The 19,317-nt window shown below is 37.7% G+C and overlaps 3 protein-coding genes across 3 annotated transcripts; all 3 read left to right on the forward strand.

Annotated features, from left to right (window-relative positions):
• Window positions 1–1,491: 1,491 nt before the first annotated feature.
• TAS2R9 (taste 2 receptor member 9) lies at window positions 1,492–11,340 on the forward strand. The gene is given in 4 exon segments (XM_061419075.1): window positions 1,492–1,576; window positions 10,148–10,543; window positions 10,546–11,136; window positions 11,294–11,340. Coding segments are annotated over 4 exon segments (1,119 nt in total).
• Window positions 11,341–12,042: 702 nt separating this feature from the next.
• Window positions 12,043–13,091, forward strand: TAS2R8 (taste 2 receptor member 8). Its single transcript, XM_061419212.1, is given in 1 exon segment — window positions 12,043–13,091. A coding segment is annotated over 1 exon segment (930 nt). The 3' UTR covers window positions 12,973–13,091.
• A 4,647-nt stretch (window positions 13,092–17,738) lies between these two features.
• Window positions 17,739–18,677, forward strand: TAS2R7 (taste 2 receptor member 7). Its single transcript, XM_061419076.1, has one exon. It carries the CDS (start codon window positions 17,739–17,741, stop codon window positions 18,675–18,677), a length of 939 nt encoding a protein of 312 aa, XP_061275060.1.
• The last annotated feature ends 640 nt before the right edge of the window (window positions 18,678–19,317 follow it).

Raw genomic sequence — 19,317 nt, forward strand, 5'->3', positions numbered from 1 at the left:
CTTAGGAAAAAAAGCCAAGAGAAAGCTGTGATCAATCTCGACACTTACAACATGGGAGTGACAAGCAGATACAAAAGTGCTGCTCTTGAGTATGCATTTTTTGTTTTTTCCAAGTATGCGGTTTTAATTCTTTAAAAGATTGCTTTTGTTTTTACTATCTGATTCCTTTTTTTTTTTTTTTTTTAACTAATGCATTTTTGATATAGTAACAGTAATCATGGGGGAAAGAGGGTCAGAACACTGATGAAATGAATCTTTCTATTTTTCAAATCCAGTGATTTTACATGAAGTTAGTCTTGAACTTATTTAAATTAAATTTTCAGTGTGAAATGTTTTAGGCTCTATGGGTAGTACTCCATATGGGTGTGCGCGCATGTGCTCAGTTGTGTCTGACTCTTTGTGACGCTGTTAACTGTAACCCACAAGGTTCCTCTGTCCATGGAATTTTCCAGGCGAGAATACTGGAGTGAGTTGCCATTTCCTACTCCAAGGGATCTTCCCAACCCTGGGATCGAACCGGCATCTACTGTGTCTCCTGCACTGGCAAGCAGATTCTTTACCACTGGCGCCACCTGGGAAGCCCTATGCGTAGTACTACATAATCCCAAATATACACATATACAAGTCTATTGTTAGAAATTCTCAGAACCAAAAAACCTTCACATTCTCCTTTCGTTCAGTGTCATGGTTGAGAGATAAGGTCCCCTAATTTTAACCTTTTGCTGAGCATATATTATTTTCATGTTTGCCCTTTAACAGATTTCTTTTCAAGGGTCCTGGCTTGTGGATAGGCTCCAATCTCGATTCTAGCCTTGCAGAGACCAAAACTAGTTACCTTATCCTACATACACACAATACTTTAAAACTTTAGCTCTAATTTCAAACAGATTCCAAATGCCCCCAAAGCTCTATTTTCAGTACTTTTTTTTTTTTCCTCTCAGAATGTGTACTTTCACACCATTTTTGGCATCTGAAGGTTTTTCTTTCACTGACAGGTGGGTCATGAACTTCAAATAATTCTGAAGACTAGTTTTTCCATATTTTTATGTATTCTGGACTGATGGGATTTCTCTAGATGTCTGGTTTGCCAAGTTCTCTTTTCTGTTTCAATTTAATTGAGATAATACATTTGCTATATTCTTAAAAATAAAGGTTAGTTGTCCTTTCCTAGTTTTATTTCAATTTTTCTTTTTTTGTAAATGAATTCAAAGCTATTTATTTTCTGCCTGTTGGTTTAGGTACATTCCACAGCATTGACAAATGGTTCTTATATTGTCGTTCAGCACAGAGTCCTGAGATATTCTTTGTAATTTCCTCTTAATTCAAAGATTATTTAACAGAATATTTTTCAGCTATTTGAGCTATGTTAAAGGCAATTTTTCATATTGATATTTTATTTTATTGAATTTGGGTAAGCAACATATTTACATGATAGTTAGCCTGGGATAAGATTTATTTGGCCTAATACAAGATCTATTTTTGTGAATAGTCATGTTTACTTGGAAGAAGTTTGATGCTGCAAATTTATATGCATTAGATGGAGCCATGTTTACAATATTCATTAGAATATCATTGGGTGAGTTAGATGAATTGATCTACTAGATTAGATTCATCTAACTTTCATTAGACGAATCACGTTAATGATATTGTATCTCTATATTCATGTTCATTATGAATCAATCTGAAATAGATTATAAATGTACATTTGCAATGATTAAATTCTTTCATTTATAGCTGCATTTAACTTGAAACAATGTTGATAGTTACATTTGCTTCCATGTTCTTTACATTATTATTATTGCTGTTATTAAACTCTTTGGTAACTCATGCAGGTTTTTACCTTGAATTTTAATTTTTCCATGTTTTTAACATGTTTTTGCATGTTAAAAATCTCTAATTCTTCACTTTAAATTTATATATATATTCACTTCACTTCATATTTATTATGTATTTTCCATCTGTTCGTTTTCAGTATCTATTTTTTCTTTTATTGTGTCCTGTAGAAAACAAATCTCTGATATTCAATGCTTTAATATTAGAATCTGAAAATTATGATCGAGTACACATCTTTACACTTACTGTAATTAAATTCATTAATTTTCTATCTTCTCATTTCTCTTTTTCTATTTCTCATGCTTTCTTATAAATTTTCCCCTCCTTTGCTACTCAGTTCAGTTCAGTAACTCAGTCATGTCCGACTCTTCGTGACCCCAAGGACTGCAGCATTCCAGGCTTCCTTGTCCATCACCAACACCTGGAGCTTGCTCAAATTCATGTCCATCGAGTAGGTGATGCCATCCAACCATCTCATCATTCGTCATCCACTTCTCCTCCTGCCTTCAATCTTGCCCATCATCAGGGTCTTTTCCAAAGAGTCAGCTCTTTGCATCAGGTGGCCCAAGTATTGGAGTTCCAGCTTCAGCATCAGTCATTCCAGTGAATATTCAGGACTGATTTCCTTTAGGTTTGACTTGTTTGATCTCCCTGTAGCCCAAGGGACACTCAAGAGTTTTCTCCAACATCACAGTTCAGTTCAATTTGCTCAGTCATGTCCAACTCTTTGCGACCCCAGCACCACAGTTCAAAAGCATCAGTTCTTTGCTACTCAACTTTCTTTATGGTCCAACTCTCATATTCATACATGGCTCCTGGTAAAACCATACCTTTTGTTAGATGGACCTTTGTCTGCTTTTTAATATGCTGTCCAGGTTGGTTATAGCTTTTCTTCTAAGGAGCAAGTGTCTTTTAATTTCATGGCTGCAGTCAGCAGCAGCAGCAGTCACCATCTGCAGTGATTTTGGAGCCCAAGAAAATAAAGTCTCTCACTGTTTCCATTGTTTCCCCATCCATTTGCCACGAAGTGATGGGACTAGATGTCATGATCTTCGTTTTTTGAATGTTGAGTTTTAAGCCAACTTTTTCACTCTCCTCTTTCACTTTCATCAATAGGTGCTTTAGTTCTTCTTCCCTTCTGCCATAAGGGTGGTGTCATCTGCATATCTGAGGTTATTGATATTTCTCCCGGCAATCTTGATTCCAGCTTGTGCTTCACTATTGATAACAAATTTTCATATACTGATTTTAAAATATCGTTCTCTTTATTTCAAATAAAATAATAAATTTGGCTTGCTATGTCTACTTCTAGTCCTTCCCATGCTGCATGCTCTTATGGTGTGCAGTTCAAATTTATGTATTTATTTAAAATATCTGTTTGTTGTAGTAAAATATATATGATGTAACATTTTCCACTTTAACATTTTAAGTGTATAATTCTGTGGTATTGTTACATTTACAGTATTGTACAACCATCACCACTATTTCCAAAACCTCTGTCACCCCAAACAAAAACTCTGTACCCCCTCAGCTGTAACTCTCTATTCTCCCTCTCCCAACTTCCTGGAACCTCTAATCTACTTTCTGGCTTTATTAATTGATTTATTCTAGATACTTCATACAAGTAAAATCATATAAAATTTGTTCTTTTATGACTGGCTTCTCTCACTCAGCATAATGTTTTCATGTTGTAGCATGTTTTGGATCTTCATTCCTTTTTGTGGCTGGGTAAAATTCCAAAGGTATTCCAAAATACCTTTGGTATTGTGAATATTCTGCAACAAATATTAGCGTACAACTATCTGTGTCCCTATTTTCAGAATATGTCTGAAAGTGGAATTACTGGGTCATATGGTAATTCCTATATGAAGCTTTCAATATATACATATATATATATAAAATATATATAGTTGGTTTACAACGTTGTATTAATTTCTGTTCAGCAGCAAAGTGACTCACTTATGTGCTGTGCTCATTTGTTCTGTCTTTTCCAATGCTGCAACTCCATGGACTGTGTAGCCCACCAAGCTCCACAGTCCACGGAATTCTCCAGGCAAGAATACTGGAGTGAGTTGCCATTTTCTCCTCCAGGGGATCTTCCTGACCCATGGATCAAACCTGTGTCTCCTGCATCTCCTATATTGGCAGGCAGATTCTTTACCACTGTGTCACCAATTATATACGTTCTTTTTTATATTATTTTCCATTATGGTTTATCCCAGGACATTGAATATGATTCCGTGTGCTATACAGTAGGACACTGCTGTCCATCCATTCCATGTGTAATAGTTTGCATCTACTGACCCTAAACTCTCAGTCCATCTCTCCCTCACCCCTCTCCCCATTAGCAACATATTTAACCTTTTCAGGAACCCCCAAACTGTTTTGCCTAGTGGCTGTATCATTTTACATTCTTACATGAATGTATGAGGTTTCAAAGTTCTCCTATTCTCTGCAACATTTGTTATTTTCTAGATTTTTCACTATAAGCATCCTAATGGGTGTGAAGAGATAATTCTCATTTTATCAGCATTTCTCCAATGATTAATGCAAAGAAATAGAGGAAAACAATAGAATGGGAACGACTAGAGATCTCTCCAAGGACATTAGAGATGCCAAGGGAACATTTCATGCAAAGATGATCCAGATACCAACAATGGTGATCACTCACCTAGAGCCAGACATCCAAGAGTATAAAGTGAAAGGGCCTTAAAAAGCATCACTATGAACAAAGCTAGTGGAGGTGAAGAAATTCCAGCTGAGCTATTTCAAATCCTAAAAGATGATGCTGTTAAAGTACTGCAGTCAATATGCCAACAAATTTGGAAAACTCAGCAGTGACCACAAGACTGGAAAAGGTCAGTTTTCATTCCAATCCCAAAGAAAAGCAATGCCAGAGAATGTTCAAACTATTGCACAATTGCACTCCTCTCACACACTAGCAACATAATGCTCAAAATTCTCCAAGCCAAGCTTCAACAGTACATGAACTTAGAAATTCTAGATGTTCAAGCTGAATTTAGAAAAGGCAGAAGAACCAGAGATCAAATTGGCAACGTTCATTGGATCAACACTGCTTCATTGACTATGCCAAAGCCTTTGACTGTGTGAATCACAACAAACTATGGAAAATTCTTCAAAAGACAGGAATACCAGACCACCTGACCTTCCTCCTGAGAAATATGTATGCAGGTCAAGAAGCAACAGTTAGAACTGGACAAGTAACAACAGACTGGTTCCTAATTGGGAAAGGAGTACATAAGGGCTTTATATAGTCACCCTGATTATTTTACTTAATTGAAGAGTACATCATGAGAAATACCGGGCTGGATGAAGCACAAGCTGGAATCATGATTGCCAGGAAAAATATCAATCACCTTAGATACACAGATGACACCCTCCTTATGGCAGAAAGCAAAGAACTAAAGAGCCCCTTGATGAAAGTGAAAGAGAGTGAAAAAGCTGGCTTATATCTCAACATTCAAAAAGCAAAGATCATGGCATCCAGTCCCATCACTTCACGGCAAATAGATAGGGAAACAATGGGATAGTGAGAAACTTTATTTTGGGGGCTCCAAATCACCACAGCTGGTGACTGCAGCCATGAAATTAAAAGACGCTTGCCCCTTTGAAGAAAAGCTATGACCAACCTAGACAGCATATTAAAAAGCAAAGACATTACTTTGCCAACAAAGGTCCATCTAGTCAAAGCTATGGTTTTGCATGGATGTGACAGTTGGACCATAAAGAAAACTGAGCACTGAAGAAGTGATGCTTTTGCACTGTAGTACTGGAGAAGAATCTTGAGAGTCCCTTGGACTTCAAAGAGATCAAATAAGTCAATTTTAAAGAAAATCAGTCCTGAATATTCATTGGAAGGACTAATGCTGAAGCTCCAATACTTTGGCCACCTGATATGAAGAATTGACTCCTTGGAAAAGACTCTGATGCTGGGAAAGATCAAAGGAAGGAGGAGAAGGGTATGACAGAGGGTGAGATGGTTCGATGGTATCACCGACTCAATGGACGTGAGTTTGAGCAATTTCTGGGAGTTGGTGATGGACAGGGTGGGGACTGGTGTGCTGCAGTCAGTGGGGTCACAAAGAGTCAGTTAAAAATGAGTGACTGAACTGACTGACATTACCATATGAAAAACAGGTACTGGGAATTTGCTATATGATGTAGGGAGCTCAGTTCAGTGCTCTGTGACAACCTAGGGGGGTAGGATGGGGTGGGAGGTGGGAGGGAGGTTTAAGAGGGAGGAGACATATATATACCTATGGCTGACTCATGTTGATGTATGGCAGAAACCAACACGACATTGTAAAGCAATTATCCTCCAGTTAAATAATTTTAGTTTTTTAAAATAAAATGGCCTATGGAGACTTCCCTGATGATCTAGTGTTAAGGCTCCACACTTTCCATTCATGGGGTGAGGGTTCAGTCCCTGGTCAGGGAGCTAAGATTCCATATGCCTCTCGGTCAAAAAAACAAAACACAAAACAGAAGTAATATTTTAACAAATTCAATAAAGACCTTTTAAAAATTTAAAGAAATAAAAAATAAAGTATCTATGAATGTGTGTGGACACCAAATATTTATATTTTTAGTAGTTTTAAACGTAATTCTAGCTTTCCTTCTGGTTTGAATGCAAGTACAGCCACAGAAACATTAGCAGTACTTATAGTTTTTCACCTTCAGAAACCACAAATCATTATTGTGACAGTGATGTCATTATTAGATCAGTAAATTACTAAGTCACATTAAAATATAAATGCATATATTTGACTGTGTCTGGATTCCTTTGAAATTCATATGTTTTTATTTTATTTGTTTAAAAACATTATTCTGAGGAAATCATAACCTTCACCAGACTCCCAAAATTGTCCAGTAAAACAAAAATTGACTCCAAATTCATTACTTACAAAACAGAAAGAGACTCACAGACTTAGAGAACTAAATTATGGCTGCTGAGCAAAAGGATGGAGGGATGGGATAGTTAGGGAATTTGGGATGGACATGCATGTGCATGTTAGTCACTCAGTCGTGTCTGACATTCTGTGATTCCATGGACTCTAGCTCTCCAGGCTCCTCTGTCCATGGAATTCTCCAAGAGTACTGGAGTTGGTTGCCATTTCCTCCTCCAGGGAATCTTCCTGAGCAAGACAGTGAACCTGAGTCTCCTTATTGTGGGCAGATTTTTACTGTCTGGACCACCAGGGAAGCCCAGATGGACATGTACACACTGGTATATTTAAAATGGGTAACCAACAAGGACCTACTGTATCACACATGGAACTCTGCTCAATGTTATATGGCAGCCTCGATGGGAGGAAAGCTGGCGGGGTGAGGGTGGGGTGTGGATACATGTATACACATGGCTAAGCCCCTTTGCTGTTCACCTAAATCTATTACAACATTGTTAATTGACCATACTCCAATACAAAATAAAAAGATATTTTAAAAAAGACTCCAAGTTCAAGCAAATAGATAAAATGAGCTGTTAGAAAAATTGATGAGAATATTTTTGCTGATAATTTGCCTGAATTTCAGTGACTATAGTGAGGAGTTTGGAATTGGGTGGAGGATAAAGTCAGCAACTGTTCAAAAAATGAGTTCTTGAAATGTGACTAGTAGAGCAGCATCCTCTTCTTTTTTTTTTTTTTTCTTTTTCTTTTCGAGTTACTTTTTTTTTATTTAATTTAATTTTTTAACTTTACAATATTGTATTGGTTTTGTCATATATCAACATGAATCCACCACAGGTATACACGTGTTCCCCATCCTGTACTCTCCTCCCTCCTCCCTCCCCGTACCATCCCTTTGGGTCAGGAACATAGGTCTTAACTAATAACAAACTTTAGAAGAAAAGAAAACATAAACATACTAACTTGAATAAAGGAATAAGTGGACATTGTCAAAAAGTTACAATAAAAAAATAGCTGTAGGCTCAGATGAAAAACAAATTCTACCAAACTTTTGAAGAGGAGATAGCTTCATCTGAGCCATTCTAGATTATATAAAAGGAAAAAAGAACTTAAAAAAATTTTTGTGAAACAAGTTTTATGTTGCTACCAGAATCTGTCTGAACACTAGAAAACTAGTTTAATCCTGCTTCTTCACTTTGGGCTATGAATATCAATATAAAAATCACCATAGAATACAGAAATAGCCAACATTTCCCAAATATAATGGTATACCAAGACTAGCAGATTTTATATCAGGAATGTAAGAATAAGCCAATATTAGGAAATCCGTCCAAATAATTGACTAGATTTATTAATCTAAAGAAAAAAAAAACATTTCCATAAACTTGGAAAAGATATTTCACTCATTCTTAATTGCAACACCCAATAAAATAGGAATCCAATGATATGTAATTAATATATTATTAATGGAGATTTGGTAAGTTTCATCATCCCCAAATGATGATGGAGCTAACATTGGCAATTCTCCTGAGCATGAATTATTTTGTCCATATATTATGCTGTTAGAGCAAGAAATTTGGAGGATTCCATCTGGACTTTTCACCATTTAGCTCTAAGTCCATACATATGAGTGGCTTCCCTGGTGGCTCAAATGGTAAAGAATCTGCCTGCAAGGCCGGAGATTCTGGTCAATCCCTGGGTCAGGAAAATCCCCTGGAGAAGAGAATGGCTTGCCTGGAGAATCCCATGGACAGAGGAGCCTAGAGACCTACAGTGCAAGGGGTCCCAAAGAGTCAGACACAACTGAGCAGCTGACACTCGCTTTCACCATATATATGAAGAACAATGTGGGGATTTTTATAGTTTTCATGGATTTTATTCCAATTATACATTTCAGTTCAGTCACTCAGTCATGTCCGACTCCTTGTGACCCCATGAAATGCAGCACACCAGGCCTCCCTGTCCATCACCAACTGGCGGAGTCTACCCAAACCCATGTCCATTGAGTCAGTGATGCCATCCAACCATCTCATCTTCTGTCATCCCCTTCTCCTTCTGCCCTCAATCTTTCCCAGCATCAGGGTCTTTTCAAATGAGTCAGCTCTTCACATCAGGTGGCCAAAGCATTGGAGTTTCAGTTTCAACATCAGTCCTTCCAGTGAACACCCAGGATTGATCTCCTTTAGGATGGACTGGTTGGATCTCCTTGCCGTCCAAGGGACTCTCAAGAGTCTTCTCCAACACCGAAGTTCAAAAGCATCAATTCTTCAGTACTTAGCTTTCTTCACAGTCCAACTCTCACATCTATACATGACTACTGGAAAAACCATAGCCTTGACTAGATAGATGGACCTTTGTTGACAAAGTAATGTATCTGCTTTTTAATATGCTAAGTTGGTGATAACTTTCCTTCCAAGGAGTAAGCGTCTTTTAATTTCATGGCTGTAGTAATCACTGAATAAGCCCATGAGAACTACTTGTCCTATTATAGTTCAATACTTGTCCAATGTAAGCCTCTGTTTTTTATTGATGTTTGGTGTCCTCAAGAATTAGTGTCACTTCAGGTTTAATATCCATTAACACCTCAAAGTTCTGAGTATTTTTCGGAATCATTCTAGTAAATGGCACCAAGGAAAGTCTTGAGAAGATCTGTAATGTAACCGTGTGGCAGTGCTGCAGGGCCATGAAAGGGCTCTGGATCTGTAAAATGGTTTAGGACTAGAAAACAGATAAAATTTGTGTCTTTCCCCTGTGGCAACTATAGTCAGTTTTCTGGCCCAGCAGATGCAAAATTTCTCCTGCTGTAAAGATCAAGTAGGATTTTCACTGGCTACCTCTCTCTCATTCCTGAAGATGTCATGATCAATTAGTCTGAAATTATTGCTGTTAGTTGTCTGCACTTTAAATTCACAATTATTTTTAAGCTCTGAAACCTGCATATGTAGAAAATAGACCACAGTTTTAGGGAAGCTCTTCAAGTTATTAGAGATGGTAATGATGCCACATCTCTAAATTAAAGCTTAGCCATATTTTCCAAGTAATTGATTCTTTTTGTAGTCCCTGGCCAACAACATAGATTGATGAATTTAAAACACAAAGAGTTTGAAATGAGAAAGATGGTGCACATAGCAGAAATCGATCCATTCCTATTTGCATTTTAGAGCTTTTCAATCATCACTACACATGAAAGGAATTACTAGTCTTGGTCAGTGAAGTCTTTGGGCAGTTCTAACTCAGAGCAGAACAGGCTATCTTCTCGACCTGATCACATCTGATATAGAAGGCAGATAAAAGATAACTGCAGCATGCCCTAAGTGGCAGACATATATATCATTCCTTACTGGACAGCTGAAAGTCGGTCATCATCAGTAGATAATCTAAATCAGAATGCTCTTCTAATATACCAGGTACAATGGAGGCAATATATATGCTCTTGATTACTGGCACGTGGATGATAGGAATTTGGGGAAATCGATTCATTGTACTGGTAAACTACAGTGGCTGGCTCAAAAAGAGAGCTGTATCCTTGACTGATGTCATCCTGGTCAGCCTGGCCACCTCCAGAATCTGTTTTTTGTGTGTTATATATATGGATGGTTTTATTATGGTACTCTTTTCAGATACATACAGGCATGGTGAGATGATGAACATTTTGGATATTTTCTGGACAACTTGCAATCATTCAACTGTCTGGTTTACTTTTTGCCTCAGCATCTTCTATTTACTCAAGATAGCCAGTATATCCCACCCAGTTTTCCTCTGGCTGAAGCTGAAGATGAACAGGGTATCCTTGGGATTCTTCCAATGTCCTTTCTCATCTCCTCAATTATTAGTGCTTTACTGAATAATGATTCATTTTATGACTTCAGAATCAATAATGAAGCAAACATTACGTAGGAATTCAAAGTAAGTAAAATCCCAACTGCTTTCAAATAGATTATCCTGAACCTGGAGGCTATGGTTCCCTTTATTCTTTGCCTGGTCTCATTTGTCCTTTTATTTTTCTCCTTACTTCGACACACCAAGCAGATGAAACTTCATACCACAGGGTCTAGAGACCCTAGCATAGAGGCCCACATGAGGGCCATAAAGACAATAGTCATCTTTCTGGCTGTTTTCATTATGTACTATGTAGTTTTTCTCATTGTAACATCTCGCTTTCTGAATCCTCATGGAAAATTGGAGTTGATGTTTGGTGGCCTAACAGCTGTCATTTTCCCATTGAGCCATTCGTTCATCCTGCTAATGGGAAACAGCAAGCTGAGGGAGGCTTTTCTGAAGGTGCTGGGGATTGTGAAGGGTTTCCACAAAAGAAGGAAATATTCTGTTCCCCAGAGAATCCTGAAAGAAGCAGAAAGAAATCAACAAAAGAGTCTCTCCCTTCTCTCAGTTGTTTGCATTTCATTTTTATTATGTGCCATTGGAAATCATTCATATCTACCATTATTCTAAATACTTCTTCTCATTTCTGTCTTGAATAATTTTGAATCTAATGTTATAATGGAGCCAGATGTGTTTCTTTATCTTCACAGGAGAAATGAATCTAAACCTCGCATTCACACTTCGTATCATTGCCTAAATGCAAACATGTTCTACTTTCTGCCTCTTACTGGTAAAGGCCTTGAACTCAATAATAAACTCAATAAGAAGAATTTCAAGTGCACAGGCTGTGAGGAAGAGAGTTTAAAACACATCAGCCCTTCCTATAAAATCAATCACGTAAACTAGTTTTGTATTATGACTAATTTGTACCCGATTGCACTGTTTCCAAAACTAAAATCCATTTTCACAAGGAGACTTGACTTGTGAGAAATTTATAATCTATGGTGATGAAAATGCAGTTTCATTTACACATTTTGACTTTTATTAAATGGGTGTTTATGTTTGCTTTTTTGTGCCTCCCTATTTGAAATTCAGCTTGATCCATCCAAATATGCAGAACTTAATAGCAAGAAGGCTATTGCAAATTCATGAAATATAATCTCTTAATTTGCATGAGATCAATTTCAACAAAACATTTCAGTTATCACTCAGTCAGGGGTGATAATTATAGTTTACCCAGGCTACAACTCTGGTCATGCTGTTTGCAACAATCAGTTGGCTTATTCTTCATAAATGTAGAGGCAATTCTGTTTCAGAGGAGAGCTGGGCACTTCTGGAGGATATCAAAGTCAAAATAATGGCAAAGGAAAAAAATCATTCTTTGATTTGAAGAATGTATTTGTCATGCTCTGCTGGTCATCTTGCAGTAATATTTGAGATTAGGGTGTTCTCTCCCAACATGTTCAGTATAGAAGACCACATCTTTCTGACCATAACGACTGCATAATTCATCATAGGAATGTTTGTGAATGGATGCATTGGACTAGTAATATGTGTTGATTGGATTAAGAAGAAAAAGATCTCCACAGCTGACTACATCCTCACCAGTTTAGCTCTCTCCAGAATGTATTTGCTTTGTGTAATGACACTCAACGGCACCATACTGGCACTCTACCCAGGTGTTTATGAAAATGAGAAAATAAAGGTAGTTCTTAATATCTTCTGGACATTCACCAACTACTTAAGTATGTGGTTTGCCACCTGCCTCAATGTCTTCTGTCTCTTCGAGATAGCCAATTTCTCCCACCGACTTTTTCTCTGGCTGAAGTGGAGAATTGAGAGGGTGGTTCACTGGAGCCTACTGGGGTCCCTGGCCATTTCCATGTTGATCAGCCTTATACAAGCAACGTTAACAAATACTGATTATGATTTTCTTAAAATTGCAAAACATAAAAGAAACGTCACCGAATTGTTCCATGTGAGTAAAATTCAATACTTGGACCCATTGACATTGTTTAACCTGTTTGCTATTATTCCATTTACTGTGTCATTGATCTCATTTTTCTTTTTAATTACATCCCTGTGGAGATACAGTAAACAAATGAAATCCAGTGTTTCAGGCTCCAGAGACTCCAGCACAGAGGCCCACGTGGAGGCCAGGAAAACAGTGACCTCATTTCTTTTCTTCCTTTTTGTATACTACCTGGCCTGTCTTTTGGCAACATTTAGCGACTTTATGAAAGAAAGCAAGTTAGCTATGATGTCTGGAGAGATTATAGAAATTCTTAATCCCTTAGGTCACTCACTGTTTTTTATTGTTGGAAATAACAAGCTGAGGCTGGCATCTGTCAGGACGCTGAGATGTGGGAAAACAGCCTGCATGATGTAAAATCTTGGTTTTATAAAAGAACTTTAATAGCAAACCTTATTTTCTAATAAAAAACTCACTTTTCTTATAGGTCCATTCTCATTGTTTTCCAGGTTTTCTGTTTATTTTGGGTACACAGCTTTGAGGAGTAGTGAGACCCATTAGTACACTAATGGATATATCTTTTGTGTCTTTACACCACAGACGTTCTCATCTTCACACTCCCTTTCCTAGAAGAATTTCAGAGCTCACACTTCTGATTTTGTCTCTTCACTGCCAGTATTGGGCTTGTAATGCCTACTTAAATTCCCTTAAGATTTTATTTTGGCCCCTACTAAAGTGCATCTGGGCTTCCCTGGTGGCTCGATGGTAAAGAAACCGTTTGCAATGCAAGAAACTGGAGTTCCATCCTTGGATTGGGAAGATCCCTTGGAGAAAGGAATGACAACCCACTTCAGTATTCTTGCCTGGAAAATCCCATGGAAAGTGCATCTGAAACCACAGTGGTTTCTCTCTCTCTTTTTTTCCCCTCTATCATACAGTTTCATTGCTGGCCCTTAACTCTTCTCCCTTCGTGTCTCTGCTGAGTCCCTCCTGTTTGACATATGAACTAGGAACTCAGATCTTTTCTGTCTTAACTAGTTTAGTTTCCCAATTACTTTCTCCTCCCAAGTGAGTGATACTTCTGGTGGTCTCCCACTTAATATTTCCTGGTGACCTTACTCAGGCATCTTCTATTCATTTCCTTGAAATTAAACTTTGTCACAAACAACTTGCTTAACAGGCAGCACTGGGCTAGGAATAGAACCCATTAAATCATCTCCCTTTAAGGGGCGTTCCTAAGTACTCTTTGTAACTTGGGTAGAAGGATGATCTTGAGTAGAAGTAAGACCTGCAGGTATTTTTTTTTTTTTTCCCATTCAGGACTTTAGAAAAGAAATTAATTGGGAAGAAACTATCATGCACTGTGGTATAACTACATACTGTCACTAAAAAAGCATTATGTCTGTAACATACAGAGTAAGTTAAAAAAAAAAAAAAAGCAAAAAGAGAAAAATAAGACTCATTAATAAAATGTGGTTCTACTGTGAATATCAAATCCTTCCTTTCTAGAGTGTTATTGGAACATTTGATCTGGCACGTCTAAAGTCATGTCTCTTCTGATCTGACTCTACAATTGGCCCCCACCATTCTCTGTGTTGAATTCAGGTCTATTTCAATCTACTCATTTCCTTTTATTAAAATTAATATGTTAATTACCTGAAGATTATCAATTTTTTCTGCACAAGATTATGCAAAATTCACTTTGCAAAGTACCAGTGTTTAGTCTTAAGTAAATAAATCTCATCAACTGTATCTCTAGTATATCAGCTATTATAATGTTTTATTAACTTTTGTACCGTTTTCTGTAGTAACTGCATTGTAACTTACATGCTGTACAACAATAGTAAATATAAAAGCTACACTTATTTGTAAAAAGATAAAGACAGAAGAATTGATTTTTTTGATGGAATATACTAATATAGTCTACGAAGAATTTGTAAATTCTATGTTGGGATTAACTATATATTCTTTTATAAGCTTTGACGAAATAAATGTTTTATAACATTTGTGCTTCTGGGAAGGTTTCCTTTCATCCATCTGAAGTCCTGTCTTTCATGTTTTATTTTCTGTATCTCCAGTGTTTCAAATATCTCCAGTGACCATCACTGGGACTTAAAGTGGCAGACTTGTGACAAAATGCTCTCTTGCAGAATTTCTTTTTCTTTTTTAATTGAGTAAGGGTATATAACATGAAATGTATTGTTTTACAAATTTTTGTGTATGAGACAGTATTGTTGATTAGATGCTCAATGTTTTACACCAGATCTCTATTTTTCTATCTTCCATATTTATTATTTCCTCTATTTATGTACACTTATTTATCTTCCATAATGGAACTCTGTACTCCTTTAAAAAAAATATTCACTTATGGCTTCATCAGATCTTAGTCATGGCACACAGAATGCAGGCTGTCTAGTTGTGGCACACAGCCTTAGTTGCAGCACGTGGGATCTTAGTTCCCTGACCAGGGATCAAACCCATGTCCCCGGCAGTGGAAGGTAAATTCTTAACCTTGGACTACTTGAGAATTCCCTGAAACCCTGTACTTCTTTAATAGGAGCTATTCATTTCTTCCTTCCCTGGCAACCACTGTTTTACCCTTAGCTACAGGACTTAGATTATTTTCAATACCTCATCTAAGTGGGATCATACAGGATTTGTCTTTCTGTAACTAACTTATTTCATTTGGCATACTGCCCTGTTTTTGCATACTGGAAGATTTCTTTCTTCTTTAAGACCAAATAATATCCCACCATGGATAAGCCAATGGCACCCCACTCCAGTACTCTTGCCTGGAAAATCACATGGACAGAGAAGCCTGGTAGGCTGCAGTCCATGGGGTCGCTGAGAGTCAGACACGACTGAGCGACTTCACTTTCACTTTTCACTTTCATGCATTGGAGAAGGAAATGGCGACCCACTCCAGTGTTCTTGCCTGGAGAATCCCAGGGATGGGGGAGCCTGGTGGGCTGCCGTCTGTGGGGTCGCTGCTGTGTTTTCTCTATCCATTTATCTATCAGTGAACAGGTAGGTTGTTTTTACATGTTAGCTATTGTGAATAATGCTGCAGTAAGCCTAAGAGTACAAAGTATCTCTTTAAGATTCTGATTTTTTTAAGATCCTGATTTCCCATTCTCTTGTATATACACCCAAAAATGAGGTTGCTGTATCAAGTAACAGTTGTATTTTGAGTTTTTTGAGGAAGTTTTGTACTATTTTTCCCTTTTAGCTGCATCATACCTTCCATGCTATAACAACACTAGTAAAACATAAAATCTACATTAGTCTAAACTTTATGTGGGTAAATGTATCATTTTATTTACTGTGAATAGGTTATTCATCAGAACTGTAGAGAAGAAAATGATGTGCCCGAGTCAGGGATTATTTCCAAGATCAGAGGAGGGCAGTCACCTGTGAACTTTGCTACTGAGAGAGCAGTTTGTCCAAAGTAAGGGGCACATGCAAGAATAAATGTCTAGACTTTGAGGAAGGATGAGAAAAGATATGCATTTCCCTGGAAGGTACTGAGATTCCCAGAATTATTCCATAGAAACACAATGTAGTAAAGTGTTTCTCTGTAACTCTGAGTTAGAGAAGCTATTTCAAAGCAGGAGTTAGGCTGTAAAAATATGGTTAATTTCATCTTAGGTCCCCTGTCTAACAATCTAGAAGGGTTAAGGACCTAACTGTGCGTTCATGTTAAGTCGCTTCAGTCATGTCCAACTCTCTGTGACCCTACGGACTGTAGCCCACCAGGCTCCTCTGAACATGAGATTCTCCAGGCAAGAATATTGGAGTGGGTTATGCCCTCCTCCAGGGGATCTTCCCAACCCAGGGACTGAACCCATATCTCTTAAGTCTCCTGATTGGCAGGTGGGTTCTTTACCACTAGTGTCACCTGGGAAACCCAAGGGCTTAATTATTCAGATGCAGTTTGGTACAGCAGAGGGTAAAGACTAGAATGAAACACAATATTTCACTCTTTTCCCTCTTGTATATATAACTGCTCTTGAGAACACTTTAAATGAAAAAGAAAACCCTAATAGTAATCAATACTTTTCTTCACCATGGCTCCTTCACCTTCTTACATACAGAATAACAAATGTACATTAAATGACCTTTAAATGTCACATGTCTAGTGGTGCCTTCTTTTAAGAGACCTTGTGCTATATAATTGTTCACCTGAACAACCAAGATAAATGAGGTACTTTTTTAGAATTGAATAGACTCTTCTAATTTAGTGTTAACCTTTTAAATTTCCTGAAAATATGTAGCTGTCAGTGTTGACTCAAACTTTGGATGTTTAGTAGTAATCAAAACCATATTTTGACAAAATGAAGACTCTTCTTCAAATTTCAGTTTTTGTGCATTACTAACTGGAAAAAAATTGCTGAGGTTTAGATAAAATATAAGACACCTAGTTAAATTTGAATTCCAGTACTTCCCAGAAGTACTAATCACATGTAATTTGGGACATACACTAAAAACTCTTTCATTGTTTATCTGAAATTCAATTTAACTGGATGTACTGTAAGTTTGGTTTTTCCTGGTGGTTCCGATGGTAAAGAATTTGCCCACAATATGGGAGACCTGGGTTTGATTCCTGAGTCAGGAAGATTCCCTCAAGAAGGGAATGGCTTTCCACTTCCATATTCTTGCCTGGAGAATCCCATGGACAGAGGAGCCTGGAGGACTATAGTCTGTAGTGTCGCAAAAAAATCAGACATGACTGAGAGACTAATACTTTCACTGTTTTCACTATAAGTTTATTTGGTAAATCTGGCAGCCCTATTAAAATTACTAGTGTGCATTACAATTTAATGAATCTAAATTTGCAAAACATAGCCTGAGAAAGTGCCAGACCATGAAAGTGAATCAGCCTAATTTGCATCTTAGCAAGCTATAGCTCAGCCTAAATTAAGCACATGTGGAAAAGTAAAATCTGCAAAGAAAGTAAATGGACACAGATAGACATAGAGTCCAGGGACAGACAACTGCATTACTTGTTCAAGACTAGCTAGGATTTAAGGAAGACAGCTACAGTTTTCATTTGTCATTTCAGTCTTCATCTCAAGACAGACTACAATTAAAGGGATAAAGAAAATTACAGCAAAATCCAAGAAGTAGATGTAAATACTACATCTGTTCAACTAGAAGTGAACCAGATATTTCTGCATTTTAAGATGTCAAGTGAAGGGCAGAGTATCTTAATGCTCATAGCAGCTGGGGAATTTTCACTGGGGATCTTAGGGAACGCATTCATTGGACTGGTAAACTGTGTGGACTGGATCAAGCACAAGAAGATTGCCTCCATTGATTTAATCCTCACAAGCCTGGCCATCTCCAGAATTTCTCTCTTATGTATAATACTATTGGATTGTTACATATTGGTCCTGTACCCAGATGTCTATACTGGTGATAAACAAATGAGAATCATTGACTACTTCTGGACACTAACCAACCATTTAAGTGTCTGGTTTGCCACCTGCCTCAGCATTTTCTATTTCCTCAAGATAGCAAATTTCTTCCATCCCTTTTTCCTCTGGATGAAGTGGAGAATTGACAGTGCAATTCCTAGGATCCTGCTGGGGTGTTTGGTCTTCTCGGTGTTCATTAGCCTTCCTGTCATTAACAATTTGGATGATGATTTCAGGCACTGTGTCAAGATGAAGTTGAAAACAAATTTAAGTCGAAGATGCAGAGTACATAAAGCTCAGCATGCGTCCATCAAGATACGTCTCAATCTGTTGACACTACTTCCCTTTTCTGTGTCCCTGATCTCATTTCTCCTCCTGATCCTCTCCCTGTGCAGACACACCAGGCGAATGCAGCTCCGTGCCCCAGGGAGCAGAGATCCCAGCACGGAAGCTCACGTGAGCGCCATGAAGGCTGTCATCTCCTTCCTCCTCCTTTTCATTGCCTACTACTTGGCCTATCTTGTGGCCACGTCCAGCTACTTTATGCCAGAGACTGAATTAGCTGTGATCGTTGGTGAGTTGATAGCTTTAATCTGTCCATCAAGCCATTCACTCTTCCTAATTCTAGAGAACAAAAAATTAAGACAAGCATCTCTAAGGGTGCTTTGGAAGGTAAAATGTATCCTACGAAGAAGGAATTGCTAATAACGTAAACAGGTCTGAAGATAAGCAATCACTCTGTAGGACAAAAGAAGACAAGATGTCTCTTAATTATCTTTAGTTCTTGCGCTAGTGATGGTTTCATACATCCAATTACTCTTAAAAAGTACTTAGTATACTTGTAATTAGAACTTAGGAAATCTCAGATAGAACTTATTTTGCCCTTTGTTTTTAAGACAAAAATTAAGAGTGAACTCATCTTTGCCTCAGTGGCAGATTGTTTTGGTGGTATCGGGCATACCTCCTACATTTAATACTCTTTTAAGTTATATGTTTACTTGAAAGTTATTCACATTTTGATAAAAGAACATTTCATGGAATACTCAGAGCAACAAAGCATGGCCCTTGAGTAGACTACAGTGCTGCACTTGATAGCTGTGTGAATCAGGAACAGAACTCAGAAAGGAAATCTGTTTGGGAAAAAGAAGAGACGTGAGGCAAAGGAACTGACATGGAAGGGAGACAATAACTCGAAAGTAGTCAACATACTTAAGACAATTCCAAGTCATTTCAGAAGAAGTAAAAGCTAAAAGAGAGGTCACAGAGTGAAGGAGAAAGATCACTGGCTTTGCACTCTGACAGGGTTGAGTCTGCAATTCAGCTTCGTCACTTGCTAATTATACAA

Source organism: Bos javanicus, chromosome 5, assembly GCF_032452875.1.
Source record: "Bos javanicus breed banteng chromosome 5, ARS-OSU_banteng_1.0, whole genome shotgun sequence".
Lineage (NCBI taxonomy): Eukaryota > Metazoa > Chordata > Mammalia > Artiodactyla > Bovidae > Bos > Bos javanicus.